Source organism: Eutrigla gurnardus, assembly GCF_963514095.1.
Source record: "Eutrigla gurnardus genome assembly, chromosome: 7".
Classification (NCBI taxonomy): Eukaryota; Metazoa; Chordata; class Actinopteri; order Perciformes; family Triglidae; genus Eutrigla; species Eutrigla gurnardus.
This window is the reverse complement of record NC_139921.1, coordinates 24307536-24331155: the sequence shown is the minus strand read 5'-3', so window position 1 is coordinate 24331155 and position 23620 is coordinate 24307536. Positions and strand designations below refer to the sequence as shown.

The window sequence follows — 23620 nt, the reverse complement described above, 5'->3', positions numbered from 1 at the left end:
CTGTCGAATGTGTGCTGTCCCCTTTAACAAGTACATCCCCTTTAATAATTGCTTCTCTGAGCATGCGCGTTGATCTTCTCCCCTTAGCCAATTAGCCTAAAAACACTCAAATAATTTCCAGCCACTGACTTTAAATTGGAGAATGATATATTGTAATTATACATATTTATATACATTTTATTTGATCGTCATTCATTAATAGTGTGCTTATTTTGTGGGTGAACAACGAATGCAGCCAGTACCATCTGAATGATCTTTATTTTGCCTATACAATAAAAAAACAGACAGTTGTGACTTTTAAAACAGCAGCTATACATTAGAATAGAGCAGCCCGTGTACCCTTATGGTCCAGAAGAGGCTAAAAAGGTCAGATCCCTATACATGGCTTTGATTAAAAAGGAAAAGAGAGACCTGTGCCAAGCTGGGGAAATACCCTAAAACCCCTTCTCCAGCATCCACCAGGAACATAAGAAGGTACCGGACCGAGTAAACCACCTAACCCCAAGTTTAACACAATACACTGTACCTGTGACCTCAACGGACACAAACAAACAGTTTCTTGTGAGAAAATGAAAACGCTCGAGAGCAAAACGTGAAGCAGACGACGTCAGTGGGGGAAATGTAACATTCTCCAATAACAGACTGGGAGACAAACGCAGCCAAATAAAAACTACTGCAATCATTGCATTTCTAATCCTCACCAAAGGACACCGTTTAAGTAGCACATCTCCCAACACCGTTGGAGCCCTGAGAAAATCTGCCCTCATGACTCTCCAGTAGGTTTGCAGTTGTATCCCTTAAGTCTCTGATCCTAGGTCGGCATGTGAAGCTAATGAGGACCGGGACATCTCCCTTGCAGTGTTGGGAATAAGGGGTCCCGTTACCAGCCTTCATATAAAAGATGGCTTAAAGCTGGAGGATCACTGACAGGACGTGTGGTAGTAATTAGTGCTACAGGGGAGTCCAGACCAGCTCAAACACTGGGAGGTGAGAAAGGAGCCAGTTTGCCTACGCCTGGCCTGGCTCTCCACAGGTAACGGGGCACAAACGTGGCTTCAGGAAGACTCGTCTTCTGTTGGGGCTGTGGAGGGGGGGGGGACAGTTGGTTTATGGAAGCCGTACACTAGAAACTACATCTGGGCGTCACGGACAATCGCAGGTTTACAACCAAAACAAAAAGGGCCGATGACAACGCCAGTGCATTCAGGCTCACTTCACCAAACGAGTTTAACGTTTGGAGTTTTAGCATTTCCTGCAATGTGTTCAACAGGTTTTACACACAAGTCGGAGGAGGATTCATGTGCAGGGACTACAAGTCGTCTTACACGTGCCTCCATTTGTCATGCAATCGACTCATGTTTCTGCTGTGGCCACAAGAGCATTTGTTTTCAAGTAAAACCCTTTCCCCTCCTGCTTAAAGAAATGAATGTGTACCATTAGCCTTCCACTTTTGGTCCTTGCAGTCCAGAGGACTATTTTTTGTGCCGTTTTGTACCATTAGTGAAAACCCAGAGGGACAGGAGAAAACAAACAGCCAGATTTAGCTCCCAACTTATTTTTTCAGGAAAAACACACTGAAGGAGGAATGTTGAGGAACAAAATGAATGTAGAACCTAATACATAACAGCAGTGGGTGGATTACTTTGGTGTCTGGACCTAAGTTTATACTTCAGCTGAACTGAAGACGGAACAAAAACAGGCTGGCAGCTATTGGACAATCGTTAAAGATGGATCGCACACCTTCCAATGGTAATATAACGGTGTTTGCACACATTTAAAAGATCGGGTTATTGTCAACTTCTGGCAGTAATCCGATGCCAAAATGTCATATAAACACTTTCCTAAGCAGGTGTAAGGGACCATGTACATGCTTAAGAGATTCTAATAGGTATTCTATGAGAGCACAGGATTCCCAAACTGGAAATCAGATAAGTATTGCTACGACCACAGTGCAGAAAGTAGCTGAAACCCATGACCATTAGATCATAGACATTAAAAAAGTCTAAATAAGTAATTTCCACAGCTGGAAAGTGGGTTATTTATAATTTTTACACGTCTCCTGAAAGACTTTACCAGAATCCGTCATCCTCACGGCACCATCAGTGCAAATGTTCATATCAGAAAAACAAAAAAACAAACACTGCAGCGCTTCCAAATATGTTGAAAATACATGTAAAATGTGTGTTTTGCCCTAGGAGGTAGGGGTGAGAAGTGAATACCTGCATGTAAAGGGTAGATTCTACAGCAACCACATTAATACAGTGCATGAAAACTGTCTGATCTCCTTGCAATTACCCCGAAGTCTACAAATTATTTTTTTTTCCTGTGTGGATGTAAACGTAAAATAACCATTCAGCATATTGGCATTTTATTTAAAAAGTAATGTGAGCAACGATACATTTAAGAGTGCAAACTCTGCACAAAATGTTTAAAAATTCTAATTTAAATTGCAAGCGGACCTACCACCCCCAAATTTACCTTCTACAACTACCCCCCACCCCTCCCCATCAGCAACCCAAGTAAAGCTCAATGGCAACTCTCATCTATTCTTCAGCACCAAAGTCTCCCACGACGACAAGACTTTGATCCGGCTACGTCTTACGAGACGTAAAACGGTTGTTTCCACTATTGTGTGCCAAGAATTCTCGTGATGTTGCCAATGGTTAAGGTTTTCAGTGTTTTGTTCTTTCAAAATAACGTTCTATACATTTGTTAGCCCATGAAAAGGCCTCGAGTGAAAGGAAAAGGTTTCATGGCATAGAAGAGAACCACCCAACCACCCACGTTCGGCTTCAGAAGAGACACCAGAGTTCCCTGCTACTAAAGACCAGTCTTACTGAGACGTGGCTATACGTAGTAGAAATCTCCTCTTAAAAAGGGTCTGCAGTTTCAATGCAAAGAAAATCTCATCACAGCTGCTAGGGCATGTGTACACAAGTCAAGTGCCAAATTTCAGATTTTCCGTGTGCATGCATACGTTTTAATTGTCAAAAAGGCAGAAAGGCATATTCTGGCCATTAATGAAGTTGTTTTTCGGTTCTCTGAGCTGCATACCAAGTAGAGTTAGAGATAAAATCCTTTTACGGAAGAATTTCAGTTGAGAGCAGCATCTCAACTGTAGACGAGCCTTAAAATACATGCCGACAGCCAACCCAAAGCCCCACATTTCAGGGGAAGAAAAAAGTAACACACACAGAAAAAGAAGCAGATCACCCCTACTCTTTAAAAAAAAAAAAAAAAAAAAAAAGGATGGATTGCTGGAAGGTTGTAAGGAATTCCTGGAATGATAATCGGCAGCCATTGCAAAGTTAGGATGGCTAAAAGGTGTGGATGACCTCATGATTGAAGAGGATGTCAGTCAGCCCTGACCCCAAGGGAAAGCTGAAGACCCATTCCAGTTTCCCAGACGTCAGCTGACCAGTGGGGAAACTGGTAGAGATGCGGGGTGAAGGCCAGTAGCTTTGGTTAGGCTTCAAAGCCAGCGTGGAGAATAGGAGTGCGAGGTCTTTAGCGTCGTCCCAGACATTTAAGTCATGGTCTTGGCGGCGATTACATGTTCATCATCTAAAGCTTTCATCACGGAGACCTGAAACGGGAGATGAAACGTCAGATCTTTGACAACACATCAGTTTTCTCTGCTGATTAATAAGCAGTTTATTGTCGCGCTGCAGCGTCTGCTTTGTGTCGAGGCTGAGCCACACAAACACCCGGCAGCAGAGCACAGAAGTAAAAAATAAAACCTGCAGGAGTAACAATAAAAAAGTACAACATGCAGCTCAACAAGCATAAACATGTAAAAGCAATGTGTCCTGTGCTCAGTCCCATCCACCACCACGCTTTATTTGATTATTGCAATATGAATTTCGTGACACGATTAAGGATTTATCCTGGTTATTATCAAAATAGACCACTCACAATTCAGCACAATTAACTTTAGTGGGTTTCTTTAATCCTGATCTATGATAAAATCTTATATCAAGTATACTAGTAGTGGCAATAAAATAACTGCCGTCTGCATGCAGATGTCCACCTCCGTTCACAAGCACAAAACCACAAATGAACTCAAAAAGCTGTATGACACCAACAGTTTGATGTTGGGGCATCATCTGGGGTAGCTTTGTGATGCTGTCCAAGTTTAACTAAAATCACAGTCAGCATGGCCACGTTCCTGATATTTAACTGTACGTCATTCACACATTTGACAGTTCAGCCACGACCAATAAGAGGATTATAATTTTCCACACAGAAACTCACCACAAAAGTGTCTCCATTTTCAAACCTCTTATCGATGTCTTTGCCCAAGTCTCCTTCTGGCAGTTTCAGGTCCTCTCTGGTTACTCCTCCGTCATCCATCAGGGACAAGAAACCATCGGAGATGTCTACCACCTAAACGTGCAATCAAACAACCAAAGATGTTAACTCGGACAGGCATGAAGATGTGTTGCTTTTATGTAAAAAAAAGGTACTATGATTACCAGATTTATAATCTTCCAATGGAATCGCACCACGATGAACTTACACACTCACTCACTTTAGTAAGTACGCCTGTTCAACTGCTTGTGAACACGTATCTAATTAGCCAATCACATGGGAGCAACTCAATGCATTTGGGCATGTAGACACGGTCAAGGCGATCTGCTGAAGTTCACACCGAGCATCAGAATGGGGAAGAAAGGTGATTAAAGTGCCAGCCCCGCCTGGCACCAACAACCATTCAGAGAATGGTCTGAAAAAGAGAAAATATCCGGTGAGCGGCAGTTCTCTGGGAGAAGAAGCCTTGTTGATGCCAGAGGTCAGGACTAATGGCTGGACTGGTTAGATCTGATAGACAAGCAACCGTAACTCAAATCACAACTTGTTCCAACCGAGGTAGGGCTGCACAAAAAATCGTAAAAAAAAAATCGCGATCTCGATTCACACATACACGTGATCTCATTTCTACACACGGCGATTCTGAAGCATTTTATATCTCGAGCTGCATCACAAATGCTCCTATTTCCTTCCGGATTTTTTGAAGCGCCCCTAAACGCAGCACTGCCGCCCCTCAACCTATGGTAAAGCGTCTTAACAACACGTGATTCAGTGGAGGAAGCCGCCTGCAGAGTGTTTGGAAAGAGAGAAGGTACGTGTCCACAGGCAGCGGTGTTTCCCCGCGTCCCATGCATTGCGCCGGGCTCGACTCGCCGCCTCGGGAACGCTCGCGAAAATCTTCTAAACTGAATGTTGTCGATCTAAAATAAAGACAGATTCAGCAACTGCATAGCTTATTTCTCGCTTAAAATGTTTTCAGAAACACCTTTCGGTGAACTATTGTCGTAAAATAAGAGAAAGTTTCCAAACGAGCCGCCATGTTGGTCTGCGTGAACTCCGGAGCAGACAGGACAGCTGTGAAAGCGATCGTCCAATCAGGTGCAGCCATGAAGTGTAGGCGTGATTGTATGAAGCGCCTGTCAATCATCCTCTAGTGGCAGCCCGCCAAGCGTGCAATACTTAAAATCGCCCGTGTGTGTTTTTTTTTTTTTACTTTTGTAAAAATTACTTATCTTCCAATGATAGAACTACTACTATGCCTCTGCCAAAGCAACAAACGTTTTTTTGTTTTGTTAAAGTTCATCAGTGCAATAAACATTTTGTGGAAAAAAATCGTGCAAGAGAATCGTGATCTCAATTCTAAGCAAAAAAATCGTGATTCACATTTTTTCCAGAATCGTGCAGCCCTAAACCGAGGTATGCAGAAGAGCATCTCTGAACGTCCGACATGTGGACCCTGGAAGCAGAAGGGCAGCAGCAGAAGACTCCCGTCTACTCTTATCGATAACGGTGACGTCGCCTCCTCCGGTTGACAGCCCACCCAGCAGCGTTGCAGACATACAGCTCCTTCACTAGCGGCTGAACATGAACACTAGGTGACGTTCACAACCCTGAGCTGGTTGAACTCGGCAAGTGATGAGTCTGTTAAATTATCATGAAGCTAGCGGCGATGGCTAAAAATAAAACAACGTAAATGATGGTAGACTGGCAGTTTAAAGCTGGGGTATGTAATGTTGGAAAGCTAGCAAGAGAGCTAGCAAGATTTGAGAATAGCACCTCCTCCTGCCTCCTCTAAGTTTTGGTAGTGTGGGCTGTTGCAGAAGTACAACATGGGGAAACGTTACTTAAAATAATCTTTTGCCACACAAATGGAGCGAGAAGCAAAGATCCAGATTGAAAAAAAAACCAGATCCCAGGAACTAAATCCAGCCGTCCTACTAGCACACCAAGCATTGCTTTGCGTTTTTAAAGAACTGGTATCCCAAAGAGGCCTTCCGCAGGGCAGAAAAGACTGTTGGCCAAGCCAAAACCTGTTCAACCAGTTCAAACCCTGTTCATCCTTTCACAACTCCTGGAGAGACAGCTCAGCTCTAACCAATGTGACACGCCCGATTTAGCAATCGTATATAAGACTAATTTCTTCACACCAGATTATTTCGGTCATACCAAATACCAAACAGTATGGCAAACTGATACACGGGTGGTCAAAACAAACCGAAAACACAGATTCCAGCCAGGGAAACAAATCATTCCAGTACAAACTTGTTTCAACTGACAACACACACACCTAAGGGAGCCCTTGCTGCTACTAGGTTAGTCTTCTCACCTGGTAGTCTTTCCTTGTAACATGTGGGACATCCATGTTGTGGGTGGATGGGCAGATATCTTCATACTTCTTCTGAGTAAAGATGTCGAGTCCTGTAAGATGAACCTGGGGAAACACCATCACCAGATTATTAGATCCGGCCTCAGGACAAGTAAGCAATGGGGGTTACTTGTAAAACTGGGAAACTGGGCTGAATCACTGGAGTGCCTTAAGCTCTGCATTCCAGATGATGCACAGGGAGGTTTTTACCTTGGCATGTCCATGCTTGCCGGTCTTGGAGGTACTCATTTCAATGATCTTGCAGGGGCGACCTTTCAGCATGACATAGCCATTCTTCCTCAACGCAGAACACTGCATGGGGAATGTTGAGGAGGCCCCAGAGTCCCCGGATTGAAAATCTTCATCTGCCATGTTGGACTGTTCTGATCCAGACGGAAAGAGAACACATTAGATGCTTGCGACAGTTATAAAAGGAATGTGTGTGGCATTAAGAGACAATAGTGCAAACTTGAATGGAGGGAGAAGAAGGTCCTCATCTGAGTGAAGTAGTAGCTGTTCAGCAAAGGGGGGTCCTTGAACGCCTCAATAGTAACGATGACTACAACCAAGACCAGCTTAGACATCCATAACAGTTGCCAGAGAGGAAGTCGTTGGTGGCTTTAAAAAAATACCTAAATACAAGCTAAAGCTAATACACTTAAGGATCTCCAACATTCACTGGCTAACTATGCGAAGAGCTAACGTTAGCTGCTACCGTGTCGAGTTTAAAACGTCACGCCTGTCAACGACACACAACATGCTAACAGGTTCGGGTCCGGGCGGCTCGGCAGTTTAGCCTAGCGAGCTAGCACAACACCAGCATCCAGCTAGCTATGCTACGTGGCAGCTGGTAGCCGATAGCTGTAGCGTTAGCTTAAAGCTAACCTAGCTTCAGGTTCCGCCTCGTGTGTTGCTGTCATCGTTGAGCTAAACTAGCCTTTGCTAACGCGATCCACACCCATCGCCACCGGCTAAACGACACTGCTGCTAACGTTAGCGAACTTCTGTCAAACCACCGAAGTTACTGATTAACGACGTTACCGGGGCAACACACGGCCCCCCCGGTGTCGCACATCAGGTGGGACGTCACTCACGCCACGATACAGTAGTTAGTTCTGTTCTCAGCGACAGCTACGCGGTGAAAATGTTACTTATACGCAGCTAGGCGTTTTAAACTCACCTTGCGTCTTCCTTACAACAAAGAGGAAGAGTCACTTCGCATGCGCAGAGCTTTTGTACCGCAGCAGCGGAGAGAGGGCAGGTACGGGCTCCGGTGACGAGGTGCGCGAGGGAGGGGGAGGGCCTCGCGCTCAGACAGGGAGGACAGTGCACGTCACACACACGCAACCAGCCATTATACCATACTTCTCCATACTTAAATTATTCTACATTTATTTAACAGCATTCTAAACATGTAATCCTCTAATAATAATAATATTTATTATTATAATATTTATTATTATTATTATACTCACTAATAATACATTCTTGTCGATTAAACAACCCAATATAATACTTAATATAGAATAAATAATTGTATTCCAGTAGCCCAATATGAAGTACATTTTTAAATACTTTTTTTTTTTTACTCAAGACGATCTGAATACTTGTTCCATCCATGTGCCCATCTTTGAAATGGGAAAAATAGTTACCATAACTCATTATGTTGACTTCTTTCCTTTTATGCTGAAGATACTGTTGCAGATTAACAAAGGCAGGGCACGTTTCCTTTCTTCAGATATGTGGTATGTCATGACTGTTTAGCTCAGAGCAAAAAGTCTGTGTTTACCAGCAAAGGCCCTGCCAGCTTTTAACGAGTCCTCAAGTAGACCCGGGGCGTTGCTGCGGGGGGGGGGGGGGGGGGGGGGGGGGGGTGTCTTGGAGTAAATACACCTATCTGAAAGCAGAGCAGCTGTGCTAACCATCTGCTCTATGCTCTAACAGGTTTTACGTGGACCGTCTTAAAGCCAGTGGCTATAAATGGGTTCAAATGAAGTCACAACAAGCAAAACACGGCTTCATGGTTATATTTCAAGACGGAAAATAATAGCCAAATATTGCTACAGTATAACAGACACTCCAAGAAATATCAAGTAATATTACAGGGATGCTTCTCTTCAGAAATATAAACACTGTTTCATGTCCATGTGCAGTAATAAAACAATATTCCAAAGATTATTATAGCCGAGAGGAACTGCAGTCAGGTCACAGTTCTCATATAGAAATAGCCATGCAATCCAATATTAACGGCAGCCACTTTAACGGAATGAATCCACAATTTTGCAATACAGATTTAGATTTGGATGAAATGTAAACACCACTCCATTTAAACTTGATAGTGGTTTCTGCTGGTTTCTGAGGAAAAGTGAGAGAAAAAGGTCATCTAGTGTATAAAAACGACTTAATTCACCTAGGTAGTACAATACTTGCACGCACATACAAATAGACAAATCCCCCCCCTGTCGGGTCAAGCATCACTGGATGTTTTGAGCTGCTGCAGTTCAGTCTCGTCTTTGGGGCCCTGCGGCAACTTTTTCTTGCCCTTGTGGAACATAGCGTCGATCTCCTCAAAGGTTTTGCCCTTGGTCTCAGGGACCCGGAGATAAATAAACACAGTGAAGATGAAAAGCAGCACGGCAAACAGGATGAACACGTTGGGACCCAACCAGGTCTGAAAAGATACAAAAAAAAAAAGAGTCAGAAGAGACACGCTCTGATTGTGTGAGTTGACCTTACTGTCTGCTTGTTCTGCCCCACCTGTATGTATGGAAAGGTCATGCCTACGAGGAAGTTGCTGGTCCAGTTGCAGCAGCCGGCGAGAGCGATGGCTGCAGGCCGAGGTCCCTGACTGAACAGCTCGCCGACGATGAACCAGGCGATGGGGCCGGGACCGATCTCAAAGAAACTCACAAAGAGGAAGACGGACGACATGCTTACGTAGCTCATCCAGGAGTATTCGTTCTGGGGGGGAAGTACATCGGTCAGGGTATCGGCCTCTTTCCCACACACGTCTACAGGATATTAGAGCAATATATGGGATTCGGAGCATTAATATAGCAGCAAACAACGACTTGCTGTGTAAAAGAGTGGATAATGTATACCTGAGCATCAAGCTGCATGGACCTTCAGTTCACGTTGGTGCATGTGGGCAACACTGTCAGCACTTTTACAGTGGTTTGTTAGCACTGTTAGCTGTGAGCTGCTGGCTCAGCCGTCGCCATGTTGAAAACTCATATAAAGCACCTTTTAAATCGCTTTGCCTCTATTCAAAGTATTTATTTTGGGTCTCGAGTGCATGCAAGCAACTGGATTGTTTTGCCCGTGCATGCATTTCTTTTTCAGGACAGTAGAGGGAGTCAAAATGCAGTGTAAAGGGGGCTATTTATCCTGAAACAAACGTCCTTTTGAAAGATATTCACGAGTTTAGGAAGACGTCCACACTGGTGAAACTCCCCCGCGCCCCAACGATCAAAGCAAGTAGGCGTTGAACGAACCTGGAATTTGAGGCCCACCGTCATGGCGACGGCACTGCAGCACATCCCTCCCATGCCGACCAGCGTCAGCGTGCGCCTGCCGGCCTTTTCCACCAGGGCGACCTAGAGCAGAGTTACGCCGTTTATCTGCGAGTGTGTGCATGAAGGTACTCGGTTTAATGTGTGCGTTCGTTGTGTCAGCGGCTACTCACAGACACAGCGGTGAAGAATGTGTTGATGACCCCGACTCCTATGGTGGCGTAGACGGGCTGACCCACGCCGGCCCGGGTGAAGATATCCGTAGAGTAATAAAAGATCTAGAAGACAAAACGGGGATAGATTTTCTCGTCATTAGCAGTGTGTGGCTAGTAAGTAGTCATATTCTACAACCGGGATACCGATGAAGCAGAAATGAAGGTGCTCACCGCGTTGATCCCAGTCAGCTGCTGGGAGAGGTGCATCATGAGGCCAACAAACAGCTGCTGTCTGTACACGGACGAGCGGATCTAGGAGGCAGCAGAGGAGATCATCGGTGTTATTTGGTCGCCGATTCGTTTGAGAGCTGAAGAGACGGTTTCGGCCTAGAGAACCTACCAAAGAAAAGATGGAGACCCTGGCCTCCTTGTCCGCCGCCTCCTTCTCTCTCCTCATCTCTTCCAGATCAGAAGTTGCATCATACGCCCCCTTTAGGCGATACATACCTGCAAGGCAACGCAACAGTCTGTGTGAATGACTTATTTGTAGTGATGGAAGAAGTTTTATTTAAGCTCCGTTAAAAGCAACAATGTAAAGATGATCCGAGTATAAGAAGCTTTCAAATCGAGTATGGAAATATTGTCAACAAAATGTACTTTGAGGAATTTGGGAAAATACGCTTCTTTACTGTGTTTCTGTGCAGGTAATATGAAGGTATAGCCAGTACGTCTGGATAAGTGAGCACCAGGCGTTGAATAACAGAGAGCAGAGCGTTGCTGTGTTGGGTAACTCTTACTTTGGCGGGCCTCTTGCTCCTTGCCCTGCATGATGTAAAGGTAGCGGGGGCTCTCGGGGCACAGAGGCAGCAGAAAGGTCTGTAACACCGCCGGGGCTCCAGACAGACCGAGCAACAGGGGCCACATGTGATCATTACCCAGTACAAAGTCCAAGCCTAACACCTGCATTCACACACACACACACACACACACATTAGGCTATATGTTCACCGTGTCATCCAGCCAGGATGCTGCCGTGCGCCTCACCTGGCTGATGAGGATGCCGGTGACAACACCCAGCTGGTGTAACGCTCCCAGGGCCCCGCGGTACGCCTTGGGTGCAATCTCTCCGATGTACATCGGCACCAGGCCAGATATCAAGCCTGGAACACGGGACTTTAGAGACTCTGTGTACACATTCATTACATATGAACCGCTACGTTGAAGGTTATCGTACCGCAGTAGAAGCCCATGACAGCGCGGCCGGAGATGATCATGATGTGAGGCTTCCACATCCTGCAAAGACCCATCAGCAGTCCGCCGGCGACGGCCAGGACGTTGATCATCAACATGCCCTTCACCCTGCAGCAGCAGGAGAGACAGACAGGTGGCACAGGGAGACAGGTGATCCCTCTCATCATGTCCCTCAGGTATGATCTTCTACCTCCTTTCTCACCTCCCTCTCAGGTCTCCCACAAACCCCACCAGGAAGGAGGACAACATGCCGCCGATGGAGTAGATGGCCACCGACAACGACCAGTACATGACCACGGTCGGGTGTTGTCCCGCCTCCAAGGACTCGTCTTCTTCTCCCGTGCCGTTTCCTGCCAGGGCGGCGGCCGTCTCTGACCACACCCCCAGTGACCGCCCATAATGCTTCTCAATTACCTATGACACGCCGACAGGTATACAGTCACGGCAACGCACACGGAGACGGGTCAAAAGCAGACAGAATATACAATCATTTCTTCTTTTTTTACACATTTGAATAGTATTTATGACATTTATTATGCTATATTACATTCAAGGAGAGAAGACGTCAGTTAAACAGAAGGACAATTCTGCCAATTTAGTTCACTTAAAGTGGCGGTCCGTAACATTTTCATGTATTTAATGGTCTTTAAAGTTCCTATCTATCGACGAGTAAAAACAATGGGGGTTGGTCATGTGACCACTAATGAAAGTGTGTGTACTCGCTGCTCTCCGTGTCTGTGCTTTCCTTGTTCTTTTTTCCATATTTGCATGTTCTTTTTGAAATGTCCTGTTAGTGCATATAAGAAATATGCCTTTTTTTTTAAGCTGACAGTTCATTTTGATGGCCTCTTGATGGTTTCTTTGGAAATCTGTAGTTCACATGAGAGAATCTGTGCTTAAAGTTAAAAAAAAGCTGCTATTTAACAATAGTATTTGAATTTAAATACTTCCTTTGTGTTGATTCTGCATAAATTCCACCATTTTAACATTTAAATATCCATTATAACATACTTTATTCTTAAGAAGAAAGAAAGCGATTAATTGCGATTAATTACGGCAAATTGTGCGATTAATTAGTTACATTTTTTTAATCGATTGACAGCACTAATATATATATATATATATATATATATCATTTTTCTTTCAGACTAGTGGAAAGAAACATCCAAAATACACATTTAGATCTTTACTCTGTCTATTTGTGTCTGTAGATTTCACCTAAATTCACTAACAGTTAGCCTTAATTAATGCCTCATTTACTCACATTTTCCAAGTTTTTGAAAAAAACTGAACCAAATATAGAGTATATGATATTTCTTAATAATTACAGACAAAAAGATTACAATAGTTATCTACTGTTGATGACTTGTACTACAAAAGGTAATTCCCTTAATGTAAGTAATCGACTGGAAAACTTTCACGGTGGTATCTACGTATTAATTAACATTTTGACCTTTCTCCCCTTAGGGCACTGACCCTGAGCCTTAACCCACTGAAATATACATGCCCCTGTAATATCTATGGCCACCCCCAGCACCAAGAAAAACTAACTAACATGTCTCTCTAAACCTCTAAAATGTGATGTACATCGATCCAGGTCCAGGGAAAAGACTCATTACAGGCCAGAGAACATCAGATGTCCGTCCTTTGGTCCCTCGGAGTATTATTTCCTCACACACATTTCTGTCAGGGTAAAGGTCCACAGGGTGCAGTGAGTTCATTCAGACCGGTTAAAGGAGCCTACCTTCTGGGGTGCATTGATGACTCCAATACTGTATCCATACTGCAGCGAGCCCAGAGTTGCTGTGAACACAGCCAGGGCCAAAGTACCTGTTAACTGCTGTGGACATGAAAAGTAATCATTTAGATAACACACACACACACACTCTAAAAATCAAAGTGCATGAACGATCATTTCGTTCCGTGAGAAGGCTCAAACGAAAACAGGTGATCTTCTCACGAGAACTGAATTCAGTGTGATCTCCTGGAGGACAAACACACGAGGGAAAAAGAGCTGCTCGTCAGAATATCATCATCGTTCCAGCAACGACACGGAAAAGAGAGTCGCCTCACCTTCCCCGACTCCATGATGGCTCCAGAGTGTCAGCCAGGAGGGTTGGTAATGATCAATGGAGCTGCATGCTCGATCACACTGTGTCCACTCACTAATCGGCTGACACATGCACACACACACATGTACACACACATGCACACACACATGCACACACACACATACATACAGAGCCACCGTGCTGACTGAACTCTGACATTATAAATGAAGCTTCTTATTTCTCCTCCATAAATCCAATCATTACTAGAGCAAAGCTGTAAAATGATAAGGGTGAGACATTCTGGACGCTTCTTCCCGGCTGCTACATTATGGACAATATATACACAATATCTGGATCAATAATGGAACGGCTCACGTTGCTGCTCAGATTCAAAGTTGGGATTTTTTTTTTTAATATGTTGCCATTTGGACACTATTCCCACTGTCCACTCACTGACACACGCACGCACACACACACACTGTTAATGATACACCTAGGGGGATGGACAAAGTCTGAGGGTCATCGAGATAAAAATGTGCACACTTGCAAAAAAAAAGAAAGAAGACAAGGCTTTCTCTTAAACACACAAAAAACCCAACACAACTCCAGAAGCATAATGCTCTAGTTTCATTTATTTCTCTCTTACAGTATCTCTTTTACAAACAAATACATCCCAAATGAGGACATTAGTAACGCTCTTTCACAATGAAGAAAAGAAGAAAATGAACAAAGAATCCAGCGGATCCGTCGTTGAAAGGAGAATCCTCCGTGACCATCAGCCTTGTCCAATGGGAGGAGTGGATCGGTGATGGACAAACAGAATAATAATAATAATAATAATAATAATAATAATAATGCCCCATTCACACTTGCTTATTAATAATACACACAGATACATGCATGCACACACAGGGAAGACAGTGTTTTTTTTCTTCAGCTCGGCTTGTTATTGCTAAAATGTTAGCCTGCTCCCCTAACAGAGATCAGTGAACCTAACTTGCAGATGTGCAGGAACGGCTACTGTGTGGATGTGTAAAAAGTCCTTGGAAATATAACTGCATTTGAAGAAAAAAAAAGGACAAAAAGAAAATGAAAAACTTGATTTCAATGCATCATCAGGCTGACTAATGTGCATTACAGTGCTGTCCAGTGTGGATGAGAAACTAGTCCCCCTCATAGTGTTTATACAGCATGTATTCATGGTTGAGCTCGTCATATTCATATCCAATCACGTGTTCATCTCCATCAGAAGAGCCTTCAAACCGTTAATGAGAACATGAGCGATCGTCTCTCGGCCTCCACTGTTTTGTTTTGCTTACGTCATGCTACGCCACGTTACAAACAGGCGGGAGCCTCAGAAGAACCAATCAGGGAAGAGCATGATTGCTAAAGAGACGCCATCTCTCACATGCACACTGTGTTCTGCTGAGGTCGCGTTCGGGGGTTAGCGTCTTCACGTTCCTCCGCGCAGCATGGCCGGATTTGTGAGTCGGCAAAAAAAAAAAAGAAAAGAAAAGAAAACACCACTGTGATTAAGAAAAATATGAATCCAAAAATAAATCAACCACTAATATTGCCCGTCTTTAAAATGCTTGGCGGTCGGACGTCATAAAATCTCCAGATAACATCGGAAACCTGCACGTCAACACGCTCAACGTAGCTTCCATGGCATTCAGGTCAAAGTTCACGCACAGAGAATGACTTGACTCTTTTTCTGGTCGTCGATCTGTGATGATTCAAATTCAAACACACACTCACACACACACACACACACACACACTCCTGATTTCAGAAACACAGATGTGCTATACATTTCGCCACGCTTCAAAGACCGGCTGACTCACAGGAAAGAAGAACGGCGACTCATCGTTCATTGAATGTTACAGTAGATCTGATGCAGCACCTTCAGAGTTTAAAGACATAAGAGTGAAAACGGGGGGGGGTGAGGAGTGAGAGGGGGGGGGGGGGGTCGTTTTAAAGGGACAGAGACGGCTATCTTTGCCGTGACAAACCGCCGATGACGGCAGATTGTCTCGCCGCATCTCTATCAGCCGAAATCACGATCGATCACCAAACCACACATTTGGTTTTACAGAGGGCCCGGAAAGAAGGGAGGAGAGGAGGAGGAGGAGAGGAGGAGGAGTGACAGACGAGTACAGAAATCAATCAGGCTGTCTGCTTCCTCCTGCCGACACCCGGAGTAGATGTGTGGCCTCACCATATTCAGAAGAATCTATTTTAATTTAAACCTCATTCCTCCGACCTCGGACCTCCGAGCTGGAAGTTCTCCGGAGTAAGCCCCACACGCACGGCAGATAGGAAGTGTTGTCAAAGGAAAAGAGTGATGACTAGATGTACCGGGAGGGAGGAGAGGAGAGAAGGAGGAGTACAGTGTGTTTCTACAGCTTACAGACACAGAGGGAGAATATTGAAAGTCAGTTTGCCAGCCGGTGGAGGAGCGATGGCTTCGCCCGACCCCGACGTGAACTAGAGTGTCTCTTCATTTAGAGCGGGTCCTTTTTTCTCCTCTACTCGTTTGTTCTATGCGTTTTTGTTTTAGTCTCTCCAGTGTTAGAAGACACGTGTGGCCCCTCCCTCGGTCTGGGTTCGTGCCTGTCGGGGGGGTCGAGGTGGGCGTCGCCGGCGGGCCAGTGGGAGGGCGAGGCATGGTGGACAGTGGGAGGAGCCATCACCAGTTCATCATAGAGCTTCTGTTGAGGGTCATGAAGAAGACTTGGCTGCTGCCTCCCGAACGCACCGATGCAAAGAATACCTGCAGAGAGAGAGAGAGAGATCCTCATTTTCAAATCTCAATAACATACAGATCACAAATAATGACTTCTGTATCTACTAGCAGACATTAAGTACAATATTCCTAACTGTGGTTTCATGAGTGTATAATATATAATATAATGAGCCCTTCATATCTACACAGGGAGTGTTTCTACGGTAACCCAGAATGGACAAACCAAAGACTGGCTCTTTGACCCGAAGGCCGTATTCCTCTGACATGCTTGTGAAACTGGGTTGGTTGCAATCTGCAGCCGCACCACTAGATGTCCCCAAAACCCACACCCTGTCCCTGGAAAGCTGGTTGTGTGGAAATGCAACTCCTCGTGCATTCAAAGCGTTTATTTTGCATTTAAAATGATTTCTTTGTGCATATCATATGTGCAACATACGTTCTAATGTTTGCACTAAAAGCCGGGACAGAATCCCTGTTTTCTTACCTTGTCATTGCGCTCACACAGGAACTTGAGTCTCTGGGCTCTCTTGTGCATGAAGACTCCGTCCAGGTGACCCGTCTCCACGGAGCGGATCTCTATGGCTTTCTCGCCCCAGCCCATAATCTGATTAGAGTGGATGTAGGCTGGTGGAGAGAAAACACAAGGAAGCATTCAACACAATGGGAAACCACCTGGATGACAAACCATGGTGGCTTTCAAAGTGTTGTACCACTGGCAGCCACATGAGGGCAGTATTCACTTTCCCTAAGAAACCACACTCTTTTCACTTTTCCTTTTACATTTACTATTGAATATCATCTTTATCCATTTGACATCTTTCTCAAACTTTTACCCCCCCTCCCTCCCCCCATCTTCTTCCTGTGAAGGCTGATTGTTAAATGCAATTAAACCTCAAATGATCGTCACACGAGTTCAGTTCTCCCAGAATACACACACTTCTGATTGAAACACACACACACACACACACACACACACACACACACACACACACACACACACACACACACACACACACACACACACACACACACACACACACACACACACACACACACACACACACAGCTGCATTCATTTAAACCTCAGTGATTTTTAATTTGCATCTTTGAACTTGGTGTTTCTCTATGATGCTTTAATGACTCCATTGATGATTAAAATCCAACTGAACATGTGTGTGTGTGTGTGTGTGTGTGTGTGTGTGTGTGTGTGTGTGTGTGTGTGTGTGGACGCACCAACAGAGGTAGGCATCTCTCCCCACTGCAGCACCACGTCCTTGGTGATCCGCCCGTAGGTGTTGACGTAGACGCCCTCGTCCTCGTAGCACAGCAGCATCTCCATGCCGTCCGTCTTGGGCAGCACCACGATGGCGTGGGGCGTCACCTGGCTCTGGATCTATGCACACACAGCTTCATTAAAATCTGCCAGAATGGAATCAGAATCTACCGTGGATTAAAAATATTACAGGGGTTTCATTATGGACATTTAACACAACAGAATGTGGCCCGCTCTTTGACATTTTATGTTTGGGACTGGCCTTCGCGTACTGTAATCCTCTAAAGCCGGCGTCGGCGAGGCGTCCAAACATCAGAAGCAGGGTTCAGACTGTCTGACAAGCCTGGCTCTGTATTATACGTGCACGAACTGTAGCACTTCTCTCTTAATTAAAAGGAACTGCAATCGCGTCGGGAACATAAACACACACACACACACACCTCAGAGAACCATCGTCCTGGGCTCGGGACTCCAAACTACACTTCGGGACTCAACTAGGGATCATATCGGTGAAATGAATGAGTGACAGTGAGGTGACGGAAGGAACTCATCTTCAGCCACGAGGAACACTCAGCTCAGTTCAAGTGCTGCCAATCATTCTGATCAATATTTGGAATCGGCTTTAATTCTGCAGTTTTCTGCTTTTTCTCTCCAGCATGAATCTTTGCATCTTTTGGGACGTGTCCCGTGGGCAAGATGAATTTCCTCACGCACCCCCGTTTCTAGCTCCAGCGTCGGTTAATCTCTACTCTAATGAACTGACACATCCACGCATGTAGTACTTCTGTGCATCCACTAGAGGTTTTGGTTTTTACTAAACATCTACTCTAGTCTAAAGGGTTGTGGCAGGATGTCACCTTCGTCTGTTTGGCACACTGGAAGAAGAAGTTGGCAGGGGAGGGGAGGGGAGGGGAGAGAGAGGAAGCACGGATTAAAAAGGGACAAATCATCTGGAGAGGAATATTCTGTCTTTCTCGACCGCCTGTCCTCACATCCGAGTCCATCGGTTTGTCCTGCCATCGCATCTAGAGCGTGGAACAAACACACAAACTCATTGGATGTGACGTGCATCCACTGAGGACGCACCGAGCGTCCATGAGTGACTGGAATTCATGACTGCCCCGCACGCTGCCACGGCAAACGGCCAATAACATTCTTTGGGTGAACACATAACAGTCCTTAACACCCAGATACTCGGAGCCAAACTAAACGAGCATCTACTTGCACAGCGGCTAATCAATCAACCAGGTGCTTTGTCAAGAAATAACAAGTCGTCATATTCCGAGGAAGCCGATCGTCTCCGCCGACCTTCATCACCTCTGCGTTCAAGCGTATCAGACGTGAGAGAAACGGCTTACATGCGAGGGGATGTAGATGTCGTAAGGGTTGCCCGAGTCCACGTCGACGACGTGGAAGCCCACGCTGGAGCCGTAGATGACCTTTAACCTCTGGCCCTCCTCCACCGTCAGGTCGACCAGCTGGGGGCGGTGCTGCAGCTCGGTGAAGGACTGAGAGGAGGAGAAGAGGAAGTCAGACACACGGCGTCCGGACGTCCGGGAGGTTGATGCCTGCATGTGCGTACCTTGAAGGCCATGAACTTGTGGTAGGGTTTGGGAGCCCAGGCATAGATCTCCACAGAGTTCTTCAGAGCAATCACCAGGAACTTAATCCTCTCGTACTTCACTGGAAACAGGACAGAAGAAGACACGTACACAGTGGGAACAGGAACAGCCATGTTTCTATTTGTTAGGAGGTGATTCATAAACCACACTCTCCTTATTAGTCTAAATATTGTTCATTAATGTGCGGAAAAGTCATTGGGTTGCTATAACCAGAATACACTGTTGTTAAATTGACATTAAAGGAATAAAAAGCAATGAAGCAATCTAATTGGCACTAAATTCAGTTAGAAATGGCAAATTAAAAACTACAAATCCTCTTTATTTAAGTTTTACAGCCTACTGTATATCTGAACCTATAGATGTTTTAAAGTCAGTTAGTCTACTGTATATCTGAACCTATAGATGTTTTAAAGTCAGTTAGTCTACTGTATACTATTTGAACCTATAGATGTTTTAAAGTCAGTTAGTCTACTGTATAATATCTGAACCTATAGATGTTTTAAAGTCAGTTAGTCTACTGTATAATATTTGAACCTATAGATGTTTTAAAGTCTGTTAGTCTACTGTATAATATCTGAACCTATAGATGTTTTAAAGTCAGTTAGTCTACTGTATAATATTTGAACCTTTAGATGTTTTAAAGTCAGTTAGTCTACTGTATAATATTTGAACCTATAGATGTTTTAAAGTCTGTTAGTCTACTGTATAATATCTGAACCTATAGATGTTTTAAAGTCAGTTTGTCTACTGTATAATATCTGAACCTATAGATGTTTTAAAGTCTGTTAGTCTACTGTATAATATCTGAACCTATAGATGTTTTAAAGTCTGTTAGTCTACTGTATAATATTTGAACCTATAGATGTTTTAAAGTCTGTTAGTCTACTGTATAATATTTGAACCTATAGATGTTTTAAAGTCAGTTAGTCTACTGTATAATATCTGAACCTATAGATGTTTTAAAGTCAGTTAGTCTACTGTATATTTGAACCTATAGATCTTTTAAAGTCAGTTAGTCTACTTTATATTTGAACCTATAGATGTTTTGAAGTCAGTTAGTCCACTGTATAATATCTGAACCTATAGATGTTTTAAAGTCTGTTAGTCTACTGTATAATATCTGAACCTATAGATGTTTTAAAGTCAGTTAGTCTACTGTATATTTGAACCTATAGATCTTTTAAAGTCAGTTAGTCTACTTTATATTTGAACCTATAGATGTTTTGAAGTCAGTTAGTCTACTGTATAATATCTGAACCTATAGATGTTTTAAAGTCTGTTAGTCTACTGTATAATATCTGAACCTATAGATGTTTTAAAGTCTGTTAGTCTACTGTATAATATCTGAACCTATAGATGTTTTAAAGTCTGTTAGTCTACTGTATAATATCTGAACCTATAGATGTTTTAAAGTCAGTTAGTCTACTGTATAATATTTGAACTTATAGATGTTTTAAAGTCAGTTAGTCTACTGTATAATATTTGAACCTATAGATGTTTTAAAGTCAGTTAGTCTACTGTATACTATTTGAACCTATAGATGTTTTAAAGTCAGTTAGTCTACTGTATAATATCTGAACCTATAGATGTTTTAAAGTCAGTTAGTCTACTGTATATTTGAACCTATAGATCTTTTAAAGTCAGTTAGTCTACTTTATATTTGAACCTATAGATGTTTTGAAGTCAGTTAGTCTACTGTATAATATCTGAACCTATAGATGTTTTAAAGTCTGTTAGTCTACTGCATAATATTTGAACCTATAGATGTTTTAAAGTCTGTTAGTCTACTGTATAATATTTGAACCTATAGATGTTTTAAAGTCTGTTAGTCTACTGTATAATATTTGAACCTATAGATGTTTTAAAGTCAGTTAGTCTACTGTATAATATCTGAACCTATAGATGTTTTAAAGTCAGTTAGTCTACTGTATATTTGAACCTATAGATCTTTTAAAGTCAGTTAGTCTACTTTATATTTGAACCTATAGATGTTTTGAAGTCAGTTAGTCTACTGTATAATATCTGAACCTATAGATGTTTTAAAGTCTGTTAGTCTACTGCATAATATTTGAACCTATAGATGTTTTAAAGTCTGTTAGTCTACTGTATAATATTTGAACCTATAGATGTTTTAAAGTCTGTTAGTCTACTGTATAATATTTGAACCTATAGATGTTTTAAAGTCAGTTAGTCTACTGTATAATATCTGAACCTATAGATGTTTTAAAGTCAGTTAGTCTACTGTATATTTGAACCTATAGATCTTTTAAAGTCAGTTAGTCTACTTTATATTTGAACCTATAGATGTTTTGAAGTCAGTTAGTCTACTGTATAATATTTGAACCTATAGATGTTTTAAAGTCAGTTAGTCTACTGTATACTATTTGAACCTATAGATGTTTTAAAGTCAGTTAGTCTACTGTATAATATCTGAACCTATAGATGTTTTAAAGTCAGTTAGTCTACTGTATATTTGAACCTATAGATCTTTTAAAGTCAGTTAGTCTACTTTATATTTGAACCTATAGATGTTTTGAAGTCAGTTAGTCTACTGTATAATATCTGAACCTATAGATGTTTTAAAGTCTGTTAGTCTACTGCATAATATTTGAACCTATAGATGTTTTAAAGTCTGTTAGTCTACTGTATAATATTTGAACCTATAGATGTTTTAAAGTCTGTTAGTCTACTGTATAATATTTGAACCTATAGATGTTTTAAAGTCAGTTAGTCTACTGTATAATATCTGAACCTATAGATGTTTTAAAGTCAGTTAGTCTACTGTATATTTGAACCTATAGATCTTTTAAAGTCAGTTAGTCTACTTTATATTTGAACCTATAGATGTTTTGAAGTCAGTTAGTCTACTGTATAATATCTGAACCTATAGATGTTTTGCCTCCTGTGTTAATGTTGCAGCTTCATATGAAATATGAATCACGTGAATGTAGACTATTCCTGTTTATTTGCAGACCACTTACCAACTTTATAATGCACACAGCCCTCCAGCTCCCCGACGGTGATCCAGCCCTGCTTCTTCTCCACTTCCGGGTCGTTGTGTAATATTCGGTTCCTCAGCCAGGACAAGTAGTAGACACGCAGCTTGTTCTTCTTCCCTGAGAGGGACAAGGGGAGGGGGGATCCAATCCACAGCCATGAAAACCCAGAGATTTATAGTGACCTATAAAAACGACCTGAATAAGTGCCGGATGTCCTACAGCGTCTGTGCTCCACCTACCAGATATGGTGACCAGCACGTTCAGGCCTTCCAGCACATCCATCTGCAGGAAGCGCCGCCTGGTGATCAGGTTGTAGACTTTCCCCTGTCCACTCCGGTCCAGCAGCATGAGTCCATTCTCTGTCCCCACCAGCAGGTTGACGCCTGCACACACACACACACATACACACACACGTGTCACACACACGGACAGACATGAGAATGTCCTGTTTTCTGGGGAAGACGCTGCCTCCTACCCCAGAGCGCGGCACACAGGATCTCGGAGTTGAAGCGTTTCTTGTATTTGCGGATCTCCGGCGTGTCACTGTGGGGTCGGATGTTGGTCGGGTTGACGTTGACCACGGAGATCTTCCTGGCTTCGTTGAGTCTGGCCTGCTCCTGCCTTAGCAGCTCGTTAGCAAACATGGCTGGGGAAGAAAAACAACAACTGATTTCATTCTGTGGACAGACAAAAAAAAAAAAAAAAGGGTGAATATGCAAAAACGTGTGGCCAACGCTTCCTTGCGCTCCGCTTACCTTCCGCTGAGGCGTCATCGTCGTTCTCACTCGGGGAGGTTTGATAGACACGGGGGTCAACGAATGGGGTGAAGGAGGATTTGGACCCGCCCAGACCAAACTGTAACACAGAAACCCAGCAGCCTCTATTAACACATCACCAGGTTCCTGAATTCATACCAAGGTCATCGCTTACTTTGTTTCTGAAAGATGCTTCAAATATTAACATCTGTACTATTTATATATATTCTTATTGTAATCATGTTCTTATTGTGTGTGTGTGTGTGTGTGTGTGTGTCCCACCTCGGCCATGTCGCCCAGCTCCTGCAGGGCGGAGGTGGGTGTGGCCGAGGGAGAGTTGCTCTGCTGCACCAGGTCAGGCAGGTTGCCGTGGTTACCGAAGCCATTACTCTCCGCGTGGCCTCCTCTCCTCCTCTCCTCTCCCTGAGAGACAGAAAGGTTTGCTTGAGAAACAAAGGACAGAGGATCGTCGTCTACAAGAAGAACAAGTAGAAGAAGATAATAAAGTCTGAATGCAGGACATTTCCCTCCTTTTGTTTTCACTCTCCCCTTGTTGCCTAAATCCCAGTTGGCTTGGTGT

General features: G+C 43.5%; 3 protein-coding genes across 11 annotated transcripts in view; all 3 read right to left on the bottom strand.

The window, feature by feature from the left end:
• Positions 1–239: 239 nt before the first annotated feature.
• Positions 240–7964, bottom strand: LOC311016570 (eukaryotic translation initiation factor 5A-1-like). 2 transcript variants are annotated; one of them, XM_084014355.1, is made up of 5 exons: positions 7857–7964; positions 6887–7059; positions 6638–6742; positions 4255–4386; positions 240–3586 (listed from the first exon to the last, which is right to left on the bottom strand). In XM_084014355.1, exons 2-5 carry the CDS (start codon positions 7046–7048, stop codon positions 3527–3529), a joined length of 459 nt encoding a protein of 152 aa, XP_083870481.1. In that variant the 5' UTR covers positions 7049–7059; positions 7857–7964; the 3' UTR covers positions 240–3526. The 2 variants fall into 2 exon arrangements, with proteins under 2 accessions (XP_083870481.1, XP_083870480.1); XM_084014354.1 differs by lacking the exon at positions 7857–7964 and adding an exon at positions 7718–7766.
• Positions 7965–8540: 576 nt separating this feature from the next.
• Positions 8541–13724, bottom strand: slc2a2 (solute carrier family 2 member 2). The gene is made up of 12 exons (XM_084014317.1): positions 13668–13724; positions 13339–13434; positions 11797–12008; positions 11578–11702; positions 11388–11503; positions 11141–11303; positions 10744–10850; positions 10575–10655; positions 10362–10466; positions 10171–10272; positions 9434–9637; positions 8541–9347 (listed from the first exon to the last, which is right to left on the bottom strand). Exons 1-12 carry the CDS (start codon positions 13680–13682, stop codon positions 9144–9146), a joined length of 1530 nt encoding a protein of 509 aa, XP_083870443.1. The 5' UTR covers positions 13683–13724; the 3' UTR covers positions 8541–9143.
• Positions 13725–14257: 533 nt separating this feature from the next.
• Positions 14258–23620, bottom strand: part of tnika (TRAF2 and NCK interacting kinase a) — a 52561-nt gene continuing 43198 nt past the window's right edge. For 7 of the 8 annotated variants that reach the window (XM_084013725.1, XM_084013731.1, XM_084013728.1 and 4 more), the window contains 10 exons: positions 23323–23463; positions 23041–23140; positions 22761–22931; positions 22525–22668; positions 22268–22402; positions 19247–19347; positions 19023–19172; positions 17625–17784; positions 16876–17015; positions 14258–16418 (listed from right to left, as the gene is read on the bottom strand). In XM_084013725.1, the coding sequence (XP_083869851.1) occupies positions 16335–16418; positions 16876–17015; positions 17625–17784; positions 19023–19172; positions 19247–19347; positions 22268–22402; positions 22525–22668; positions 22761–22931; positions 23041–23140; positions 23323–23463 (1326 nt within the window). In that variant the 3' untranslated portion in view covers positions 14258–16334. Of the gene's footprint in view, positions 16419–16875; positions 17016–17624; positions 17785–17834; positions 18540–19022; positions 19173–19246; positions 19348–22267; positions 22403–22524; positions 22669–22760; positions 22932–23040; positions 23141–23322; positions 23464–23620 lie in introns of those variants that run through there. The other variant, XM_084013732.1, reaches the window with a different exon arrangement.